General features: G+C 41.7%; 1 protein-coding gene across 2 annotated transcripts in view; it reads right to left on the bottom strand.

Annotated features, from left to right (window-relative positions):
* The window catches only part of LOC139609607 (NLR family CARD domain-containing protein 3-like), a 30,346-nt gene that overhangs the window by 8,270 nt on the left and 5,909 nt on the right, over positions 1–16,167 (bottom strand). Inside the window, exons 8-9 of one of the 2 annotated variants that reach the window (XM_071464445.1) lie at positions 13,662–13,708; positions 11,089–13,506 (exon numbers count right to left, since the gene is read on the bottom strand). In XM_071464445.1, the coding sequence (XP_071320546.1) occupies positions 12,956–13,506; positions 13,662–13,708 (598 nt within the window). In that variant the 3' untranslated portion in view covers positions 11,089–12,955. Of the gene's footprint in view, positions 1–2,390; positions 2,505–11,088; positions 13,507–13,661; positions 13,709–16,167 lie in introns of those variants that run through there. The other variant, XM_071464444.1, reaches the window with a different exon arrangement.

Below are 16,167 nucleotides of genomic sequence, written 5' to 3'. Positions count from 1 at the left end.
GAGGTAAAGGTTTACTAGTCCTGCTGATCCCACTGAGAATCAACAGCTCAGTCTGCAGCTGTTTGTAGCTTCCAGCTCAGTGTTTGGCTTCAGCAGTTTGGTTTATTCCCAACAGCTCTCACCAACCCTCCATACAGCTCTCCCTCCCTCACTCAACACTTCTGAAGAGCCCTGAAGCAAGGCACCCAGGGTTGTGAACGATAAACCGATGCAACCGGATATTCGGTTCAACAAGTGAGAGATACAGCTGCATTGGTAGCAGCCTCCTCAATCGATACGAATTATCAATGAATTCCTAGGTGAATCGGTTATAGAGTCATGGATCGGGTATCGCGAGACTTTGAATCGGTTGGCGGCTGCCCGTGAAATGCTGTAGCTGCCTAGCTGATATTAGCAGGTATTATTGCAGAGAAAAATCCCCCTGCGGCCCAAAAAGCATTTTTCCCATAGACTGCAATAGTAAAAGAGAGGCCTGTAAAACTTTTAACAGGACACCTCCAGCTGTGCACACAGCCAAATATCAATCTTTCTAATGTATATTTTTAAGGCATGGGGTTTTAATCTGTGTAAAGGTTTTTCAAAGATCAGAAAAAGCCCAGAAAAGTCTTTTTTCTCTAAGTGACGTCACTACTGTGTACGTGCGCTCTATCCACGGTCCCGCTGTGTCTCGGGAACGAGGATGGTTACTAGGTTACTGCTAGTGTCGTCAGGACAAGAACAAGTTAGTGTGAAAAGTGAATAAACGACACAAAGGTGAGTTTTCTTCTACACACATCAAGGTTCATTCATTTTGTGATTTTTTTTTTGCCGCATTTATTTGTCACTTCTTACACTTTTTTCAGGAATGTAATTGTTTTTAATCGATATATTCGCCGCATAACTGGATTCACTAAGACGTCGATATGATTTTTCATAACTTCCTCCGTAACAGTTTCTTCGGTTATTTTAATTTAAGTCATTTAGCTTCTTTGTGATAGTTTCTGTGATGTGTGAGCCAGCAGTGTCTCATCCTGACTGCAGTTCACCAGCCTGCCATCCGCTCACAACAACTGCCTTATTATTTTATAGATTATTTAATGACCTTCACTGTGTCAGCGGGTTCAAACTATAACTGACTGACTATAACTGACTCCGGCCTGTATTACACTGTATGGAATCGATTCGTATTGAATCGGTCTGTAATAAAAGGATATCGTTTTTGAATCAAATCGTAACCTGTGTATCTAGATTCATATTGAATCGTTCATCACAGAGAGATGTGCAACCCTAGTTATAACCCAACAATATCAAGGGTAACAACAAAAGCAGTGTACCTCAGCTTTACAATTAGTATCAGAGAGGAAAGCAGATGACATGCAGCAAAGAGCCTCGGGTCGGACTCGAACCTGGACCACTGCCATTAAATATAAGGGTTTAAGAACTGCCCTCTACCAGGTGAGCCATCGGTGCACCTTGCTGTCAGGTTACTTTTATGTATAAAAGGCACCATACATGTATTTTCTCACAGCAAACAGAGCTGGTCAGTTGACTGCTCTTTGATGAACTTCTTCAGTCCAGTAGTTTGACTTGACATCACTTTGTTCACAGCACAGGATGTGGAACAAAAATGCTGCGTCCCGTATTTATTCAATATGGGACACAGCATTTTTCCTTCAAATAAGGGATGATCCTGTATTATACGGGACGGGAGGCGACCCTCGTGGGAAACCTAAAGGCAGCCAACAAGCAGACAGGCAGTTCTTGTGCCTACTATGAAATATAATCCTCTACATCCACCTCCCTCACTGATTGGTCAGCTGTGTGCAGGTGAGAAAGTAGGCGGGTTTGACTTTGGGACTTTCTCTCTTCACACAAAAATATTTCTGTCACTTTTCATGTGAACAACTGAGGTCAACACTTCATGATATTTGTAAAAATGATGATGATGTGATTTTTGTTGGGGCTTGTACCAAACAAACATGTTCCTTTACGTCTGGAAAATATGATTTTTAGGTCGGGGCGTCTGTGTAGCACCACAACACTTATGGACAACAATGCACAACAACGTTGTGACACATTTTACCTACATCAGAAAAACTGCAGCTCCGGTGATTTGGATGTTGCACTTGGCCATATTGTGATTTGGATCATATTTGGATTGATTGTTCAGCCCTAGTCAACACTGTGAATGTCTTCCAGGACAGACTGTCTGAACATGGCAGACGTTATCTCCATATTTAAACCACATCACGTCCCCCCCCGCAGTGACGGCCGCAGTTTGACCTCCACCTTCCAGTGTGGACGTTCACAACAGACAGAAACACTCTGATTTCAGACCTGGTTCAACAACACGTCGTACAAACTGCTTCTTTTCTACAATAACATGAGTTTTACTGTCAGTTACAGCTTACATCTGATCAGCTGATGGACGTCCTTCTTTAAAGTCAGTGATAACATCCTTCGACAGGTTGCTCTTTAAAGACAGACAGCTGGGTTCAGGAGAGTCTGGTCTCTGCTGCTGGATCCTGAAACAACAACACAACTGATTAATGTGCATGTTGAATAAAAACTGATGAAAAATATGTTCAGTCTTTGAATAAACACAACAACTCATTTTTAGTGTGAAAAGACTTTGTGTCAGTTTGAAATTCTGACCTTTGATCAACAGATTGTCTGAAATCTAAATGATGGAGCAGTGATGTGAGTGCTGAGCTCTGACATGGAGAAGAGTCATGGACAGTTAGAGATCCTCATCTCACCTCTGAGCTCTGGTCTGGCTCTCATGGTCCCCACATGGAGTGATTTTAGAGGGAGGGGCTCCCTCCTCTCTGTCCTCACACTGATCCATGCTGCTGGATTCACATCCACATCAGCTCACACACACTTTCTACCTTCATATGGAGAGAAACACACATCATTCATCTGCACATCAACTGAAATTGACATCATTTCTCCTGTAAAAATATCAGCTCCACTGACTGACTCTTCTTCTCTGGTTCATATCAGTGTCAGCTGTATTCAGTCAGCAGTGTGAGGAGGAGGAAGCTGCTGTACTTCTACCATCAGTCCACTAGATGGAGTCATGAAGCTGCAGTGAAGTGAAGAGCAGCCCAGCTCACACAGGATGGACCAACATTGACATCCACTGACACACAGAAGGCCTGAGATCAACTGATTGGATCTGACATTGATCCAAAAATGTGGAATCAATAATCAATAAAGTCTCAGTAAAGTCCTGACAACAACATGACATGTTCAGTACTGATCAGTGATAGGGAGAAATAGTCACTATGGATCAGTGGTAGGGAGCAATAGTCAGTGTTTATCAGTGATAGTCAGTATGTATCAGTTAAAAGGAGTAACAATCATCAAAGATCTTAAATGAGCTCGGGCCCAGAGAAGTTGGTGACGTTTCTGGATCATGTTTAGATGTGGTTTCTTCTTTGCATGGTAGAGTTTCAACCTGCATTTGTGGAGCAGTGATGAACTGTGTTCACAGACAATGGTTTTCAGAAGTGTTCCTGAGCCCATGCAGTGATTTCCACTATAAGAATTATGTCTGTTTTTAATGCAGTGCTGCCTGAGGACCTGAAGGTCATGACCATCCAGTACTGGTTTTCAGCCTTGTTCCTTGCACACAGAGATTTCTCTGGATTCTCAGAATCTTTTAATGATATCATGAACCGTAGAGGCTGAAATTCACAAATTCTTTGCAGTTTTACATTGAGGAACATGATTCTTAAACTGTTGCACTACTTGCCCACACAGTCTTTCACAGAGTGGTGAACCTCTCCCCATCTTCGCTGCACAGAGACTCTGCCTCTCTGCAGCCTCTTTTTATACCCAATCATCTACTGACCAGTTGACAATTAACCTTATTAGTTGTGAGATATTCAAACAGGTGTTTTTTTGTAGCATTACACAACTTTTCAAGTCTTTTGTTGCCCTGTCCCAACTTTTTTAAAACGTGCTGCTGCATCAAATTTAAATTGATGAAATATTTTTCATAAAACAATAATATTTCAGTATTTCAACATTTGATATGTTGTCTTTGTTCTATTTTCAGTTAAATATGTGTTTACATGATTTGCACATCATCAGATTCTGTTTTTATTTACATTTTACTCAGTGTTCCAACTTTTTTGGAAACAGGGTTGTACATGTACCTGATCTTCTACTTTTATTGGTGCTGGAGTCGACTTTTCAATTTTATGTCTTATCTTTGACTTTTGCACTTTAACCAGTGTTGGAGGACGAGGATGTTAGTACTGAAGTTTCAATGACTGTGTGGCTGCATTAAAAGAGCTGTAAACCTTTATGGTTCACATTAATAACATCATCTCCAGGAACAATGAAGAACTGAGACAGTGAGTGAGTAAAATCTGTCAAACACAATCTACAGATAAACTGAAAAAGATTCTCCATTATTCCAGAAATAGGATTTCCTGGGATTACAGTGATCGATTCTGTATATTATATATAAAACATTTTATAGTGTTGTAGTATGGAGATGCTGATTGTGTTGCTGCAGCTCTCAGCCTGGTTGAATAACTGAATTTATTTCATGATTTCAACAGTGTTTGTGTTTCTGTGAAAATTAGATGACTTTTTATTTCCTGTTGACCTGTGAACAACCTCAGACTCTTTTTCCTGGACTGTGGACGGTGAACGTCCCTCACTCACTGAATCACACTGCTTGTTAATGTGCATCATTTTTCACAGTGACTGAAGGTAGTGACCTTTGACACTGCCACAAAACGTCAACAATAAAATGAATGGCACACACAGTTCATGGCTTCAACAAAAACTTGCCAGCAGCACATTTTCAGAGTTTTATGATCAACAAAGTCACTGACTGTAAAACATCTGTTCCAACACGGAGTTCACTGTTACTGGTCGACACTAAAGAGAACTAACAATCATACTTTGATGATTTAAATCTTCTGTCATTGTATCATAACCCTTTATCACCAGTCTCAGTGACATTATGTTTCATAAATTTCAGTCATATATTTACAACTTTACATATTAAATTATTCATTCGTAAATTACCACAATGGTTAAAAAATACAGAAAGTCTAATGTATTGGTTCAAACACCACAAGTTCATATTGATGTGACTCATTTTAACAGCAGCCAGAGGAAGTGGATGTACATGAGACCACTATGACTGAAAATACAGCAGTGTAATAAATCTAATCTTTGTCAAACTGAATTGGATTCAGTCTGTGGTCATTTTCATGATGCTGATGAACTGGATTACATTTCAATGTGCAGCTGTTTCTATTCATTTCTCTCCTCATGTACATGAAGATGAAGGAGACTAAATATTAGAAACTTCCAGCAGCGGCACAGAGCAGTGACTTCATATGAACCACAGATTCAAACATTTGAAGTCGTGTCAACACAACAACATTTAGTGCAGCATCACATCACACAGGTGTTTCTGATTTACCAACAGGCTGAAGTCTCTTACTTCTTCTGTTTCATTCCTTTTCACCAATACAATCAACAAAACAACACATCGCTGCTACCAGCATCTGTGCTGTTCTCAGATCAGGTGAACAGCCACTGACACAAACATGATGAAAGCTGTTGGTTACGTTACCTTCTGATGGAGGAAATAATCTGCATGAAGCTGATGAGAGAAGGTGAAATTAAAGTGCAGCTCTCTGTGTTCATCTTCAACTGAAGATTTCTTCAGGGAAATCTGATCACAGAGCAGCTCTGACCTTTGGAATCAACAGCTGAGGTCAATGATTAACAGACAGTAAGAATCCTTACCAGATGGACCATAAAGCTCTGATGAGGAAATTAATTTTTTACACACATTTGATATCCTACCAGTTCTACAGAGCAGCTGAGACCAGTAGTTAAATCTGTGTGGATGATCAGGATCTGACTGATCCTCTGTCACACGTGTCACCTTCCTGTTGTTGTCAGACACTTTCAGTTCTCTGTTCACTGTGTTTGTGTCCAGTTCCAGTTCACAGGAATCAGATGGAGAGAACAAGACAAAGCTGCAGTTTATCATCTGAATCATCTGATGGGTTATTGATTGATTATTGACTGATATGTTGTTATTTTCTGTAAAGTTTATCAGTGACACATTTTGTCATCAGTAATGTTTGAATCAATAAAAACCGCAACTATCAACATTGTGTTTAAAGACAGAAAAATCAGTTATAAAAATCATAAAATCCAGCGAATCTGTGACTGAACTCCAACATGTTAATGTCAGTTCTCTCTGTGGTTGAGTTGTTACTACAGTCATTATTTTTTCAGTGAGTAATAAGTAATGTGTGACAGCCTGAAGCAGAATCAACAGTTTGATGTGAGGCTATAAAAGGATCACACTGCTTCAGGCGTCTTTTCACAAGTTCACGTGTGTTTCTACACAATGTGAAGATAAACTAGTGGTGTGAGTCTGTCAGAAGTGTGAAGACACACACACAGATATCTCACTAATGCTCACAGTGCTGCTTGTAAGCACAGTGCAGAGTGAAGCGCTGGGCACATGAGTGTCATTAATATTCATAAATACAACAATCATTCTTCTTAAAGGAGCCACACTGACACCTGCTGGACAGGTGACACAGATGATGATGCAGCTCGTCCAATCACCTGTTTTATGTCTCCAGAATAACAACGTGCCAGTGGTGAGGCTCCCTGACGGTGTGAAGGAGAACCTGGTTCCTACTGGAATAATGTCAGTAACACACACAAACACAAAAGCAGACAAACACACGAGTGTGCACATGTGTGAGCCTCTGTGTGTATCTTCAAACACACTTTTTCTGTTCTCTAATGAATGTGTCTGATGTTGATGTCATGTAGGAATGGCGAGGTGGTGCACGGCCTTCCTGTTGCTCCTGCTGCTCCTCCACCCAACACCGCCATGTCACAGTAAGTCATCCTGACTGGCTCAGGATCTGGAGCTGGAAGACCACAACAAAGCCAGAGTCCTCATCAAATCACACTCACCTTCTATTTCATGTCTCACAGCTTCAGGTGAGTGTTATTTGTCTACCAAGATGCTGCTTGTTCCTAAAATACTTCTCTCCTCACAGTCACAGTGGTGACGCTCTTCTTCTGTTAGTTCTGTTTTCCCATAAAAAGAGAAAGCACGAGAGCAGCAGGATGAAGGGCGGCCATATATCAAGAAGCCGCCCAACGCCTTCATGATCTCCAGGGACGAGCAGAGGTCAAAGGTGGCTGCAGAGCTGAAGACCAACAACAGAGTGACAGTGAACAGCGTCCTGGGACAGAGTGGCTCTGTTTGTTTGAGACTCTTCATCACAGTTTGGTCAAAGTTGATGCATTGATCAGTGTTTCAGACAACACTTGTAAAATCTTCCTCTAACCACAAATCTTCACATCTTGAAAGTGGTTTTATTCTTGAAAGAGACTGATTTTTATTTCCTGTCACATGAGCAGAAAACAAGTTTACATTTAAACAGGATTTCCAGCATTTTCAGACACGTGGGAGTTTGCATTGCAGGGCCTGCACCTATTAATGTGGATCTGTGTGTGTCTGTGACACCACTGTCTGTGGTGTTTGTGCAGCAGTCGGCCTGTAGTGTAGCTGTGTGCGCTGACGGTGTGTTAAGCTGTGTCCACCTTGGTAAATGGCTGTGGAAGGAGGAGCAGGTTTTTTTAATCCCTTTTCACAGGCTCACCCCAGCCTGAGGACTTATCTACACCCTAATTATACCAGACTCCATGGACGGAGAAGCCTACTGCAGCTTCCTTTATTATCTTCGGTGGCTACAGTCCCTCACTCTCTGCTCACAGAGGTATCTGCAGCAAAAACATTTCATGTCCTGAACCGGTTGCTACCTGTGCAGACCTGTCTTTTCTTTCATGTGCATTCACTCATTCACCCATATTTGTAACCTTTTCTCTTCATTTTAGCTCTTTGTTTGGAGAGCCAGATTTTGAAATTATGGTCTTACCAGTATCATCAAAGAACCTTCCCCCAGACGGAAAAAATAAGCAAAAGGCTGCTCACCTTTTTATAGTGGCCACTGTCCGTCTGTGGGAAGAGCTGCCGTCCTTCAGTGAGACTGTGCTGAAAAGTTGTTTTTCTTCATTTTTGCTCGTTTCCAATCCTGTTCACTAAATTTGTGGTAGGAAAAATCACCCGGAGAAGAGGGTCCAAGTTTAAAGATCCTTTATTTGCATAAAAGATCTGAATTTGTCTCTGCAGGGCACAAGACTAAAGAACACACAGAAATACACTCAGATATATAGTAGCAGGTCCATTCCTCATGCTCATCACACTAGCCCCTTTATCTGTTGGTCACAGCTCTCTCAGAAGGATGTTGTCCCCTCATTGGACATTTCCTACTGTTCTGTAACTGTATCTCATGACCTCATTCTCTTGATGCCTTCATCCACAGGCTCAAGAATAATCCTAAAACTTGTTCAGACAGGAAGGAGAAGATGTGCAGACAGAGCAGCAAGACGGAGGAGAGAGACTTTCAGCACAGGAAGGACAGACAGCACAAAACCATGAGACAGGACAGGACCTGAGTTTAAGAGAGGTTTGATTTGCTGCTGTCATGAAAAGGTTTGTTTTAGTCTGGCTCATATTTTTGTAGTTATCTGACGTGTGGTGACCATCTGTAAAAGTCACTACACACCACTGGTGCCAATAAACTGCCTTGGCAGTTGTTTCCCTCTCAGAACTTTTAGCAGCATTTTTCATTCAAACATTCAAATGAAATTTAAAGTTCAACTTTGTGCAAAAGTTCTGAGTAAATCTGAGCATTTACATTAATAAAGGAATTTTAATTCCAGTGTAAAACATTATAACTCAACACTCAGTGAGGCCTATAGCCCAGTGATATGGCAAAAAACAAGCAGCAATGTCGACCATGACTTCAACAACTATTCACTTGTTTCCTCAGGAGCCAGTGGGTGCTAACATGACAGATGGCTTCTTCCGGTTGCTGGGTTTGTGTTTCTGCTTTAGTGCCTCCTGCCTGCTGTGGAGCTACCATAGCATTAATTAGACAACTTATAAATGTGAATATCATCAAAACCAAATGAGCTCGGGTTCAACTTGTGCCGTTGTTTGGTGCCACAATAAAGAAACAGAAGATTTTGTCACAAACTTCTTGTGTCAAACATCAACAGTCTTTGATGGAAATGTTCGTGTCCTGCGTCCTACACCCTGCACTCCAATCCAAGCAGTGAGAAACACAGACTAGCGTGGGCTAGTAGCTCTTACTCTCTGCCGATATGAGTTGGTTGTCTTCATGAACCTGAGACAAAACATATGGTCCATAAATAAAAAAGGGCTTCATTACATAAGATGAGGGAGTCACACATCTCCCAATGACACCTAGACCTTTTGACCTGGAGCCCCCTATCTAAACATACCAACCCATGAAGTCACACAGCATATGGAACTTCAGATACTACAGGTACTGTAAGTATATTTTGATACTTCAGTACTTTTGTGCTTCTACTCAAGCAAAATGTTGAATGCAGTACTTGTACTTTTAACAGAGTATTTCTACATTGTGGAAGCACAAAATCTGAGTATTTCTATCACCACTGGCAGTTATCTACTGCTCTATATAACATGTATGTTTGCTGCCCTCTATTGGACATAACATGTGACACGTCGTTCTTGCTTGTATACAGTGTTTACTCTCCTAATGTGTGACCTCGGCCATACTTTTGTGTTTGTCCGACTGCTCAGTGAATGCCCCCTCAGCTGCCTCAGACCAGAGCAGCAGTTCTGCAACCCCCCATGACCCACAGTGGTGCATACACAGTGGGAAGACCCTGCACAACAGGATCAGGATAACTGCCAGACACCTGCAGAAAAGATGTGCAGGATAAGATGACTCAGTGTGATGAGATCGGCTACTTTATGCTTCAAAGTGATGCAGATGCTTTGCTCTACACTGGAATCATTGAACATTCTTGTTTCAACACTAGAAGGAAGAGCCTTTTACAAAAACCCAAAAGCCTTGATTCAAGAGGGGAATCATACAGCCATTATTATTCACACAACACTGTGAAATATCTGGTAGCTGTTGCCCCCTGCGGACTAATCATGTTTGTCTCTGCAGCTTATGGAGGACGATGCAGTGGCAAATTCATCACCATGGACTCAGCCATGTTGGACTACTTAATGCCTGGAGATGAGGTCATGGCAGACAGAGGCTTTACCTTAAAAGACTTGATGTTTGAGAGAAAGGTGAAATTGGTAATGCCTTCTTTAAAAAAAAAAAAACAGCTAACTGAGGAACAGGTGACAAGCACTAGACAAACTGGACATGTGAGAATTCATGTTAAAGAGCAATCTGCCGTTTGAAAGTTTCCAAAATACTGTCACAGGTAGTTTCTGTTACCATGGCTCCTAAAATAGACAAGATTTTAAGAGGATGTGCTGCTCTTGTCAATTTAAGGGAGGACCTCATTCATGATTCAAACTCATTTAGCATGGACTAGTAAATGGACCACACTTACATATCACTTTTCTATGGAGTTATTTTGTTCCTCATTCCTGAGCAGGCAGTGGGTCTTTCTGAGCACAGAGAATAATATACACAAATGATGCTTTGAAGAGAAAATAACTTAATAAGAATAACTTAACCCTAGCAAACAAAAGTCTATTCTGTGCTCAATAAATGTATTTTCCTGTTTGCTGAAACCCACATAGTTGCACAGTGGTTGATGTCTGTCACTGTTTTAGTGAGTTGTTCTCTCTCCTTTGCTCTCTCAACATCTCTGCTCTGAGTGCACTCACCTCTGCACAGTGTGCCATGACACAGCCAATCAGGATTAGTTTCTCCAAGTCTGTGATTGGCTGGTTTCATGGCACAATGTAACACTGAACTACTCACTAAAACTGAGTGATAACTCCATACTTTTCTTATTGACCACTCAAAACACTTTACACTACAAACCACATGCAGCCATTCACTCATTCATTCATTCATTCAGGGTTTTTTCAATGCATACTACACTTTTCTGTCAGTCTCAGTTTGGGGCTGAAGGAGCCAGGAATCGAACCACCAGTCTTCTGATTAGTGGATGACCCAAATGTGCATGTGTGCACCATAAAAAACTGATGGGTACAAGAGAAGGTAGAGAAAGAGTTATGGATTTTATATGAACATTTGTTGTACAGAATGTGAATACTTCTTCATTCAGTTTACATGATATAAACATTTACATTTAGCTCCATCACTGACAATGAATCTTTAATGTTACTTTGAATTAGTTTTGACTATTTTGTACAGAATGTGAATATAATGCATTTTGTTAACATGATATAAACTACATTTCATGCCATCAGTAACAATGAAACTTTATCACCTCTAATGTAGAGCTGCAACAATTGATTGATTAATCACCAACTATTTTGATAAACGATTGATCTGTTTAATCAGGATTATTCACAAAACATGTAGCAACTTTTTGGACAAACTTAAGCTACTTTCCACAGAGCAGAGTCTCCAAGGCTGCTCTGTCTGTGGATCTGCTCTGTCACTGCTTCAAACTTGTTCCGTTGTCATGACAACAAAGAATAAATGTAACAATGTCAGTTTTCAACTATGTCCTCAATTTTGTGCATTGACCATACATGGTGTAGTCATATTCTAGTTTTTGACCAAGAAAAAATTATGATTCCAGCTTATTACTTATTACTTTACTTATAACTTATTAATTTAGTCCTTCATTACAATAAACTGTCATTAAGTAAACAGAAAAAGACATCACCAGAACAACTGGCAATTCAGATAATAATTGGCAGATTAATCGATAATGAAAAACATCATTATTTGCTGCCCAACTTTAGTGTTTACATTGAATTTGTTTGGAACATGACCTTGAAAGATGGAAAAAAATATTTAGCCACTTGCAACATTTAATGTCATCAGATTTTTAAATATGACATGCAGGTATGTGAATGTTTTTACTTTTTATGTGCAGTGAAATATCCTGTTGGAATCATGTTGCGTATGTTTTCAAGCTGAGGTAGCATAGGTGAGAAGTAACAACCTCTTAAGTGCTTTACTAGCTCAGTCACAAACACCTCATCATACCGCTGTGAAGGAAACATGCTCACTGGGTGTCCAGATCAGAAGTGTAGCTAGACCTGTGCAAAACACTGTAAGCTGCACTTGCATGTGTAGTTTTCTGCAGCCGCAGCTCTCCATCTACTGGTTTGATATCACTGCATTTCTGAGTAAGCTGCTCAGAGAGTGAGGGCTGGGTTGGCTCTGGACATTTTATTTCCAGGAGCACATGAGTCATTGATCCCATCAGGACTGGAAGAGAGCCATGGTTCTTGGACACTTTAACAGTGCCTTTATGAGTAACGTCCATGACCTGTTTTTTCAGCTGATGACAAGCTTTAACTTCATTTTCTTTACCATAGTTAGTTGCACAGTTGCCACAAAAGGAGGGGTATATGTGCTCATACAGAGTCACTGCCTGTGGCTGCCTGAACAGGAACCTTTTGGTAAGTCTGATTTTCCTGCAGTACATAGATACTATCACACCCCAACTAGACTTTAGAGAATGAAACTAATGACAATTTATGCTGCAAATGTAAAACAAAGGTAGGAACTGTCCTGCACTGTATATGGGAATGTACATTAGAAAAGCCATTCTGGGTTAAAATTGTAGACTTCCTACAGATTTTCTCTGTGTTCCAAACAATGACTGTATATAAAGAGTTTATGGTTCAAAGACAGGAAGCTACATGTGATCAGACTCTTCAGGGGAGTCAGGAGCTTTCTAACTCACTCAAAGACAGTTTGACAAGTTTCCCTCAGAGCCTTTGAGGTTTCACTTTGGGTGTTGGACTTCAAACTTCACTGAGTCACCTGAGGATTAAAAACCAGGGCCTCAAAACCGTTAACAAGTCTTCCAGCAGCTTTAGAGACTGGGACAGAAACAAAAACCAGTTATTCTCTCAGTTCATGAGAGGCTCTCTCTGCTACACTCAACACAGAGACACTGAGGAACCAGGAGTGGACCAGAACCTAAACCCAAACCCAGGATACAGAGGCTGAGTGAAGGTGGTGTTGAAGGTTCGGAGGTGGATCAGTGAGTCAGAGGAGACTCTGTAGAAGGACAGAGAGCCAGCAGGACAGTCCACATACACTGCTACTCTGTCAAAGACAGAGGAGGAGGAGGAAGAGGAGGAGGAGGAGATATATGTTTCTCTGTAGTTGTGACAGACTGAATAAAAATCATCAGAGCGGATCAGACTCCAGGACTGATCGTTCCATCCAAACCAACAGTCTTCACTGACTCCTCTTCTTCTGATTCCTCTGTAACTCACTGATATATAAACCACTCCTCTGCACTCGACCTCCCAGTAACAGCGACCAGTCAGACCAGTTCTACACAGCAGCTGAGGACACTGGTCAAATCTGTCTGGATGATCAGGATACGACTGATCCTCCTCCACACGTGTCATCTTCCTGTTGTCGTCAGACAGTTTGATGTTTGTGTTCACTGTGTTTGTGTCGAGTGTGAGTTCACAGGAATCTGATGGAGAGAAGGAGACACAGCTGCAGTTATTGATCTATCATCTGATCAGTTATTGACAGTCTGATGATGACTCATGACATCAGTGATGTGACAGTTTGAAGATGGTTGAATGTGCTGCTTTGTTTTCATGAGTCAATGAAAAACACACTTACACTTCCTCAGACCTGGTCTCAACCACTGGACTCCAGCAGGCTCCACCCTGAAAGAGGGAGGGGGGTCAGACCAGCACGTTCTCTGTCAGCATGCAGACATGGAGATTACATGGCTCTCATACACAGACTGTTTCATGATTGTGTTCAAATGGAGGCTTGTATGTATGGACGCACATTCACAGAGAAACAGGAAGTGGAGTCTTTATCTTGTAATTACACGGAGCAGGGAGGAGACATGGAGAAAAGATTTCATCATTTGTTTTCTTCATTCGATCTGAGTTGTGGTGTGAGACACTTTGAGTCTGTGACTCTGAAGCTGCACAAACTAATGTCACAGCAAATAAGAAGAAGACACAAAGAGGCTCCTTCATGAAAACTATAAAGGAGCTGTAGCTTCACTAGACTTCCTCTGCTAACAGGACAACGTCTAAGCCACACACACACACACACACAGTCCTCACTAAAATGAGCTTCATGTGTGTCACTTTGCTCCACAGTGTCTCAGTCTGTGACATGTTAGATGAATAAATCTGACAGATGATGTTCACATGTCACTGAACAGTTTTGCAGAAACATCAGTCCTGATGTTCTGTTTATTCATCAGCTGTCACACAGCAGCAGGAACCATACGAGCTTCTGTCGCCTTGATTTGACTTCAAGTTAAAGTCCAGAGGACGTCAGAGAAACTGTAGAGCAAAGAGGAAGAGGCTCAGAGAGGAAGACTTGTGAAACTACAGCTGCTGTACAGTTTTCATTAAGGAGCCACTTTGTGTCTTCATCTGATCTGGTGTCTCTTGTATGACTGTGGTTTTACTGTTACTGTTTTTTTTATGTGAGAGTGAGTGCTCTTTGTCTGTGAGGAGCTTCGTGTGTTCCCCCTCTAGGTCCCTCCTGATTGGCTGGATGCATGGGCTTGGCCGGGGAAGTGGTGGCTGCTGGTCGGCTGCTTCACAATATCCAGCATTTCAAACCCCATGGTTTGTCCTGTGCTGTGGTGACAGAGCTGACAGCAGCAGCTCGGTTCTGTCCCGGCCCCCAGTCTGATTGAGTGTTAGTTCTGTGAGTTAGTTTGGTCAACTGTGACTTTTGATCAGGCCCAGTGCCGCTGTGAGTATGAAATAGATTTGGGTTTTGTTTTGGGGGATGTAAATAGATGAATTCACTTTCTTGTAAATAGCACTGAAGCTGTAGGGGTGAACTGTCATTTATTTTTGATCTGTTTCCTCCTGTTTTTCTTTACCTTAGGGAGCCAGGCTTAGTTGGTGTCTTTAGTTTCCTTTGTTTTCACCTCGGGTTAGTTAGCACTTTCTGGGAGAGACCTTCTTCTGATTATAGTTTTGGCCTTGGTTCACCCTGAAGTTGTTGCTTCTAACACTTCAGTAAGTAATAAATGACTTCACTTCCTGACAATACGCTGCTTCCACCGGGGCAGAAACCTCCATCAGCTTTTATGTTGCGCTCCTATTTCCCCTCGACTGGAGTGAAACATCAAATCATTTGATTTGGGAAGTGGAAGTGATTTGAGTTAAAGTAAGTACTTCCTCAACATTAGCTGATCTACAGTGACAACACGCCTCCCGCATTTTGTTTTGCTGAAGTTTCAGCTCCAGCTTCCTCCTGTAATCCCCTTTGACCACCCTGATCTTCACCTTCAGCTTGCCTTGTATAGCCCTCCTCTCCTTATTGCCTGCTTTAAAAGCCCTCTTCTTTTCATTTAGGATGGAATAGGATAGGGTATATCATGTGGCTGGGAACATCCTGGTGCAGCCATGTTTCAGTAAAGCACATGACACTACATTCCTGGAACTCCCTCTGATCCTGGCTAATGCTGTTGTCCTTTCACTGACTTCACGTTGCCCATGGTGAGAAAGGGGAGACACAACTTATATTACCCCTTCTCCAGTCACTGTTGTCTGTGCATGCCTTTCTTCCCTTGTTATTTCACACCTCCTCTGCATCCCCTATATGTCCTTCTCCAGATTTCTGCAGGAATATCCGCTGTACTGATTGCCAGGTGGGCCGGCCTCAGCACAATCAGCTGATCCCTGGTGTAGGTGAAAATGCGGCCATGGAGTTGCTGCACAACAGCTTGACTGAGTGCAAGAAGTACTTCCATGGTGGACGTGACAAAACTCTCTCAACACACATGTTTAGAGATTGGACGGAATAGTACAGTTCTGAGTAGAAAGTAAATATCTAAGTTTAAGGAAAAAAGCTAAAAGTTGTAAAAAGTTGTCTCTGAGCAGTGGAGATGGTTTTATTATTGTTGCTCAGTTGTATTAGTACCCTAATGCTGTGGTCTGGTGTGGTCTTGTGTTGTTGCTCTCTCTCCTGCTCAGGTGTAGCCCCTCCTTTTATGAAACTTTTTATTTTGTTACTTCCCCTCATCCCCTAGTTCCTCGTTGGGGAACCTAACAATAGTCTCTGGGATTGTTCTGCTGAAGCAAAGAACTTCTGTACAACTGTAACAGAGGAAATGTTTCCAACTTTTCTCCTCTATCAGTCA

This window comes from Trachinotus anak, unplaced genomic scaffold (assembly GCF_046630095.1).
Source record: "Trachinotus anak isolate AG129_WGS33_773 ecotype Australia unplaced genomic scaffold, CSIRO_AGI_Tana_v1 ptg000026l, whole genome shotgun sequence".
Lineage (NCBI taxonomy): Eukaryota > Metazoa > Chordata > Actinopteri > Carangiformes > Carangidae > Trachinotus > Trachinotus anak.
The sequence above is the reverse complement of the archived record's forward strand: the minus strand, read 5'-3'. Positions and strand labels throughout refer to the sequence as shown.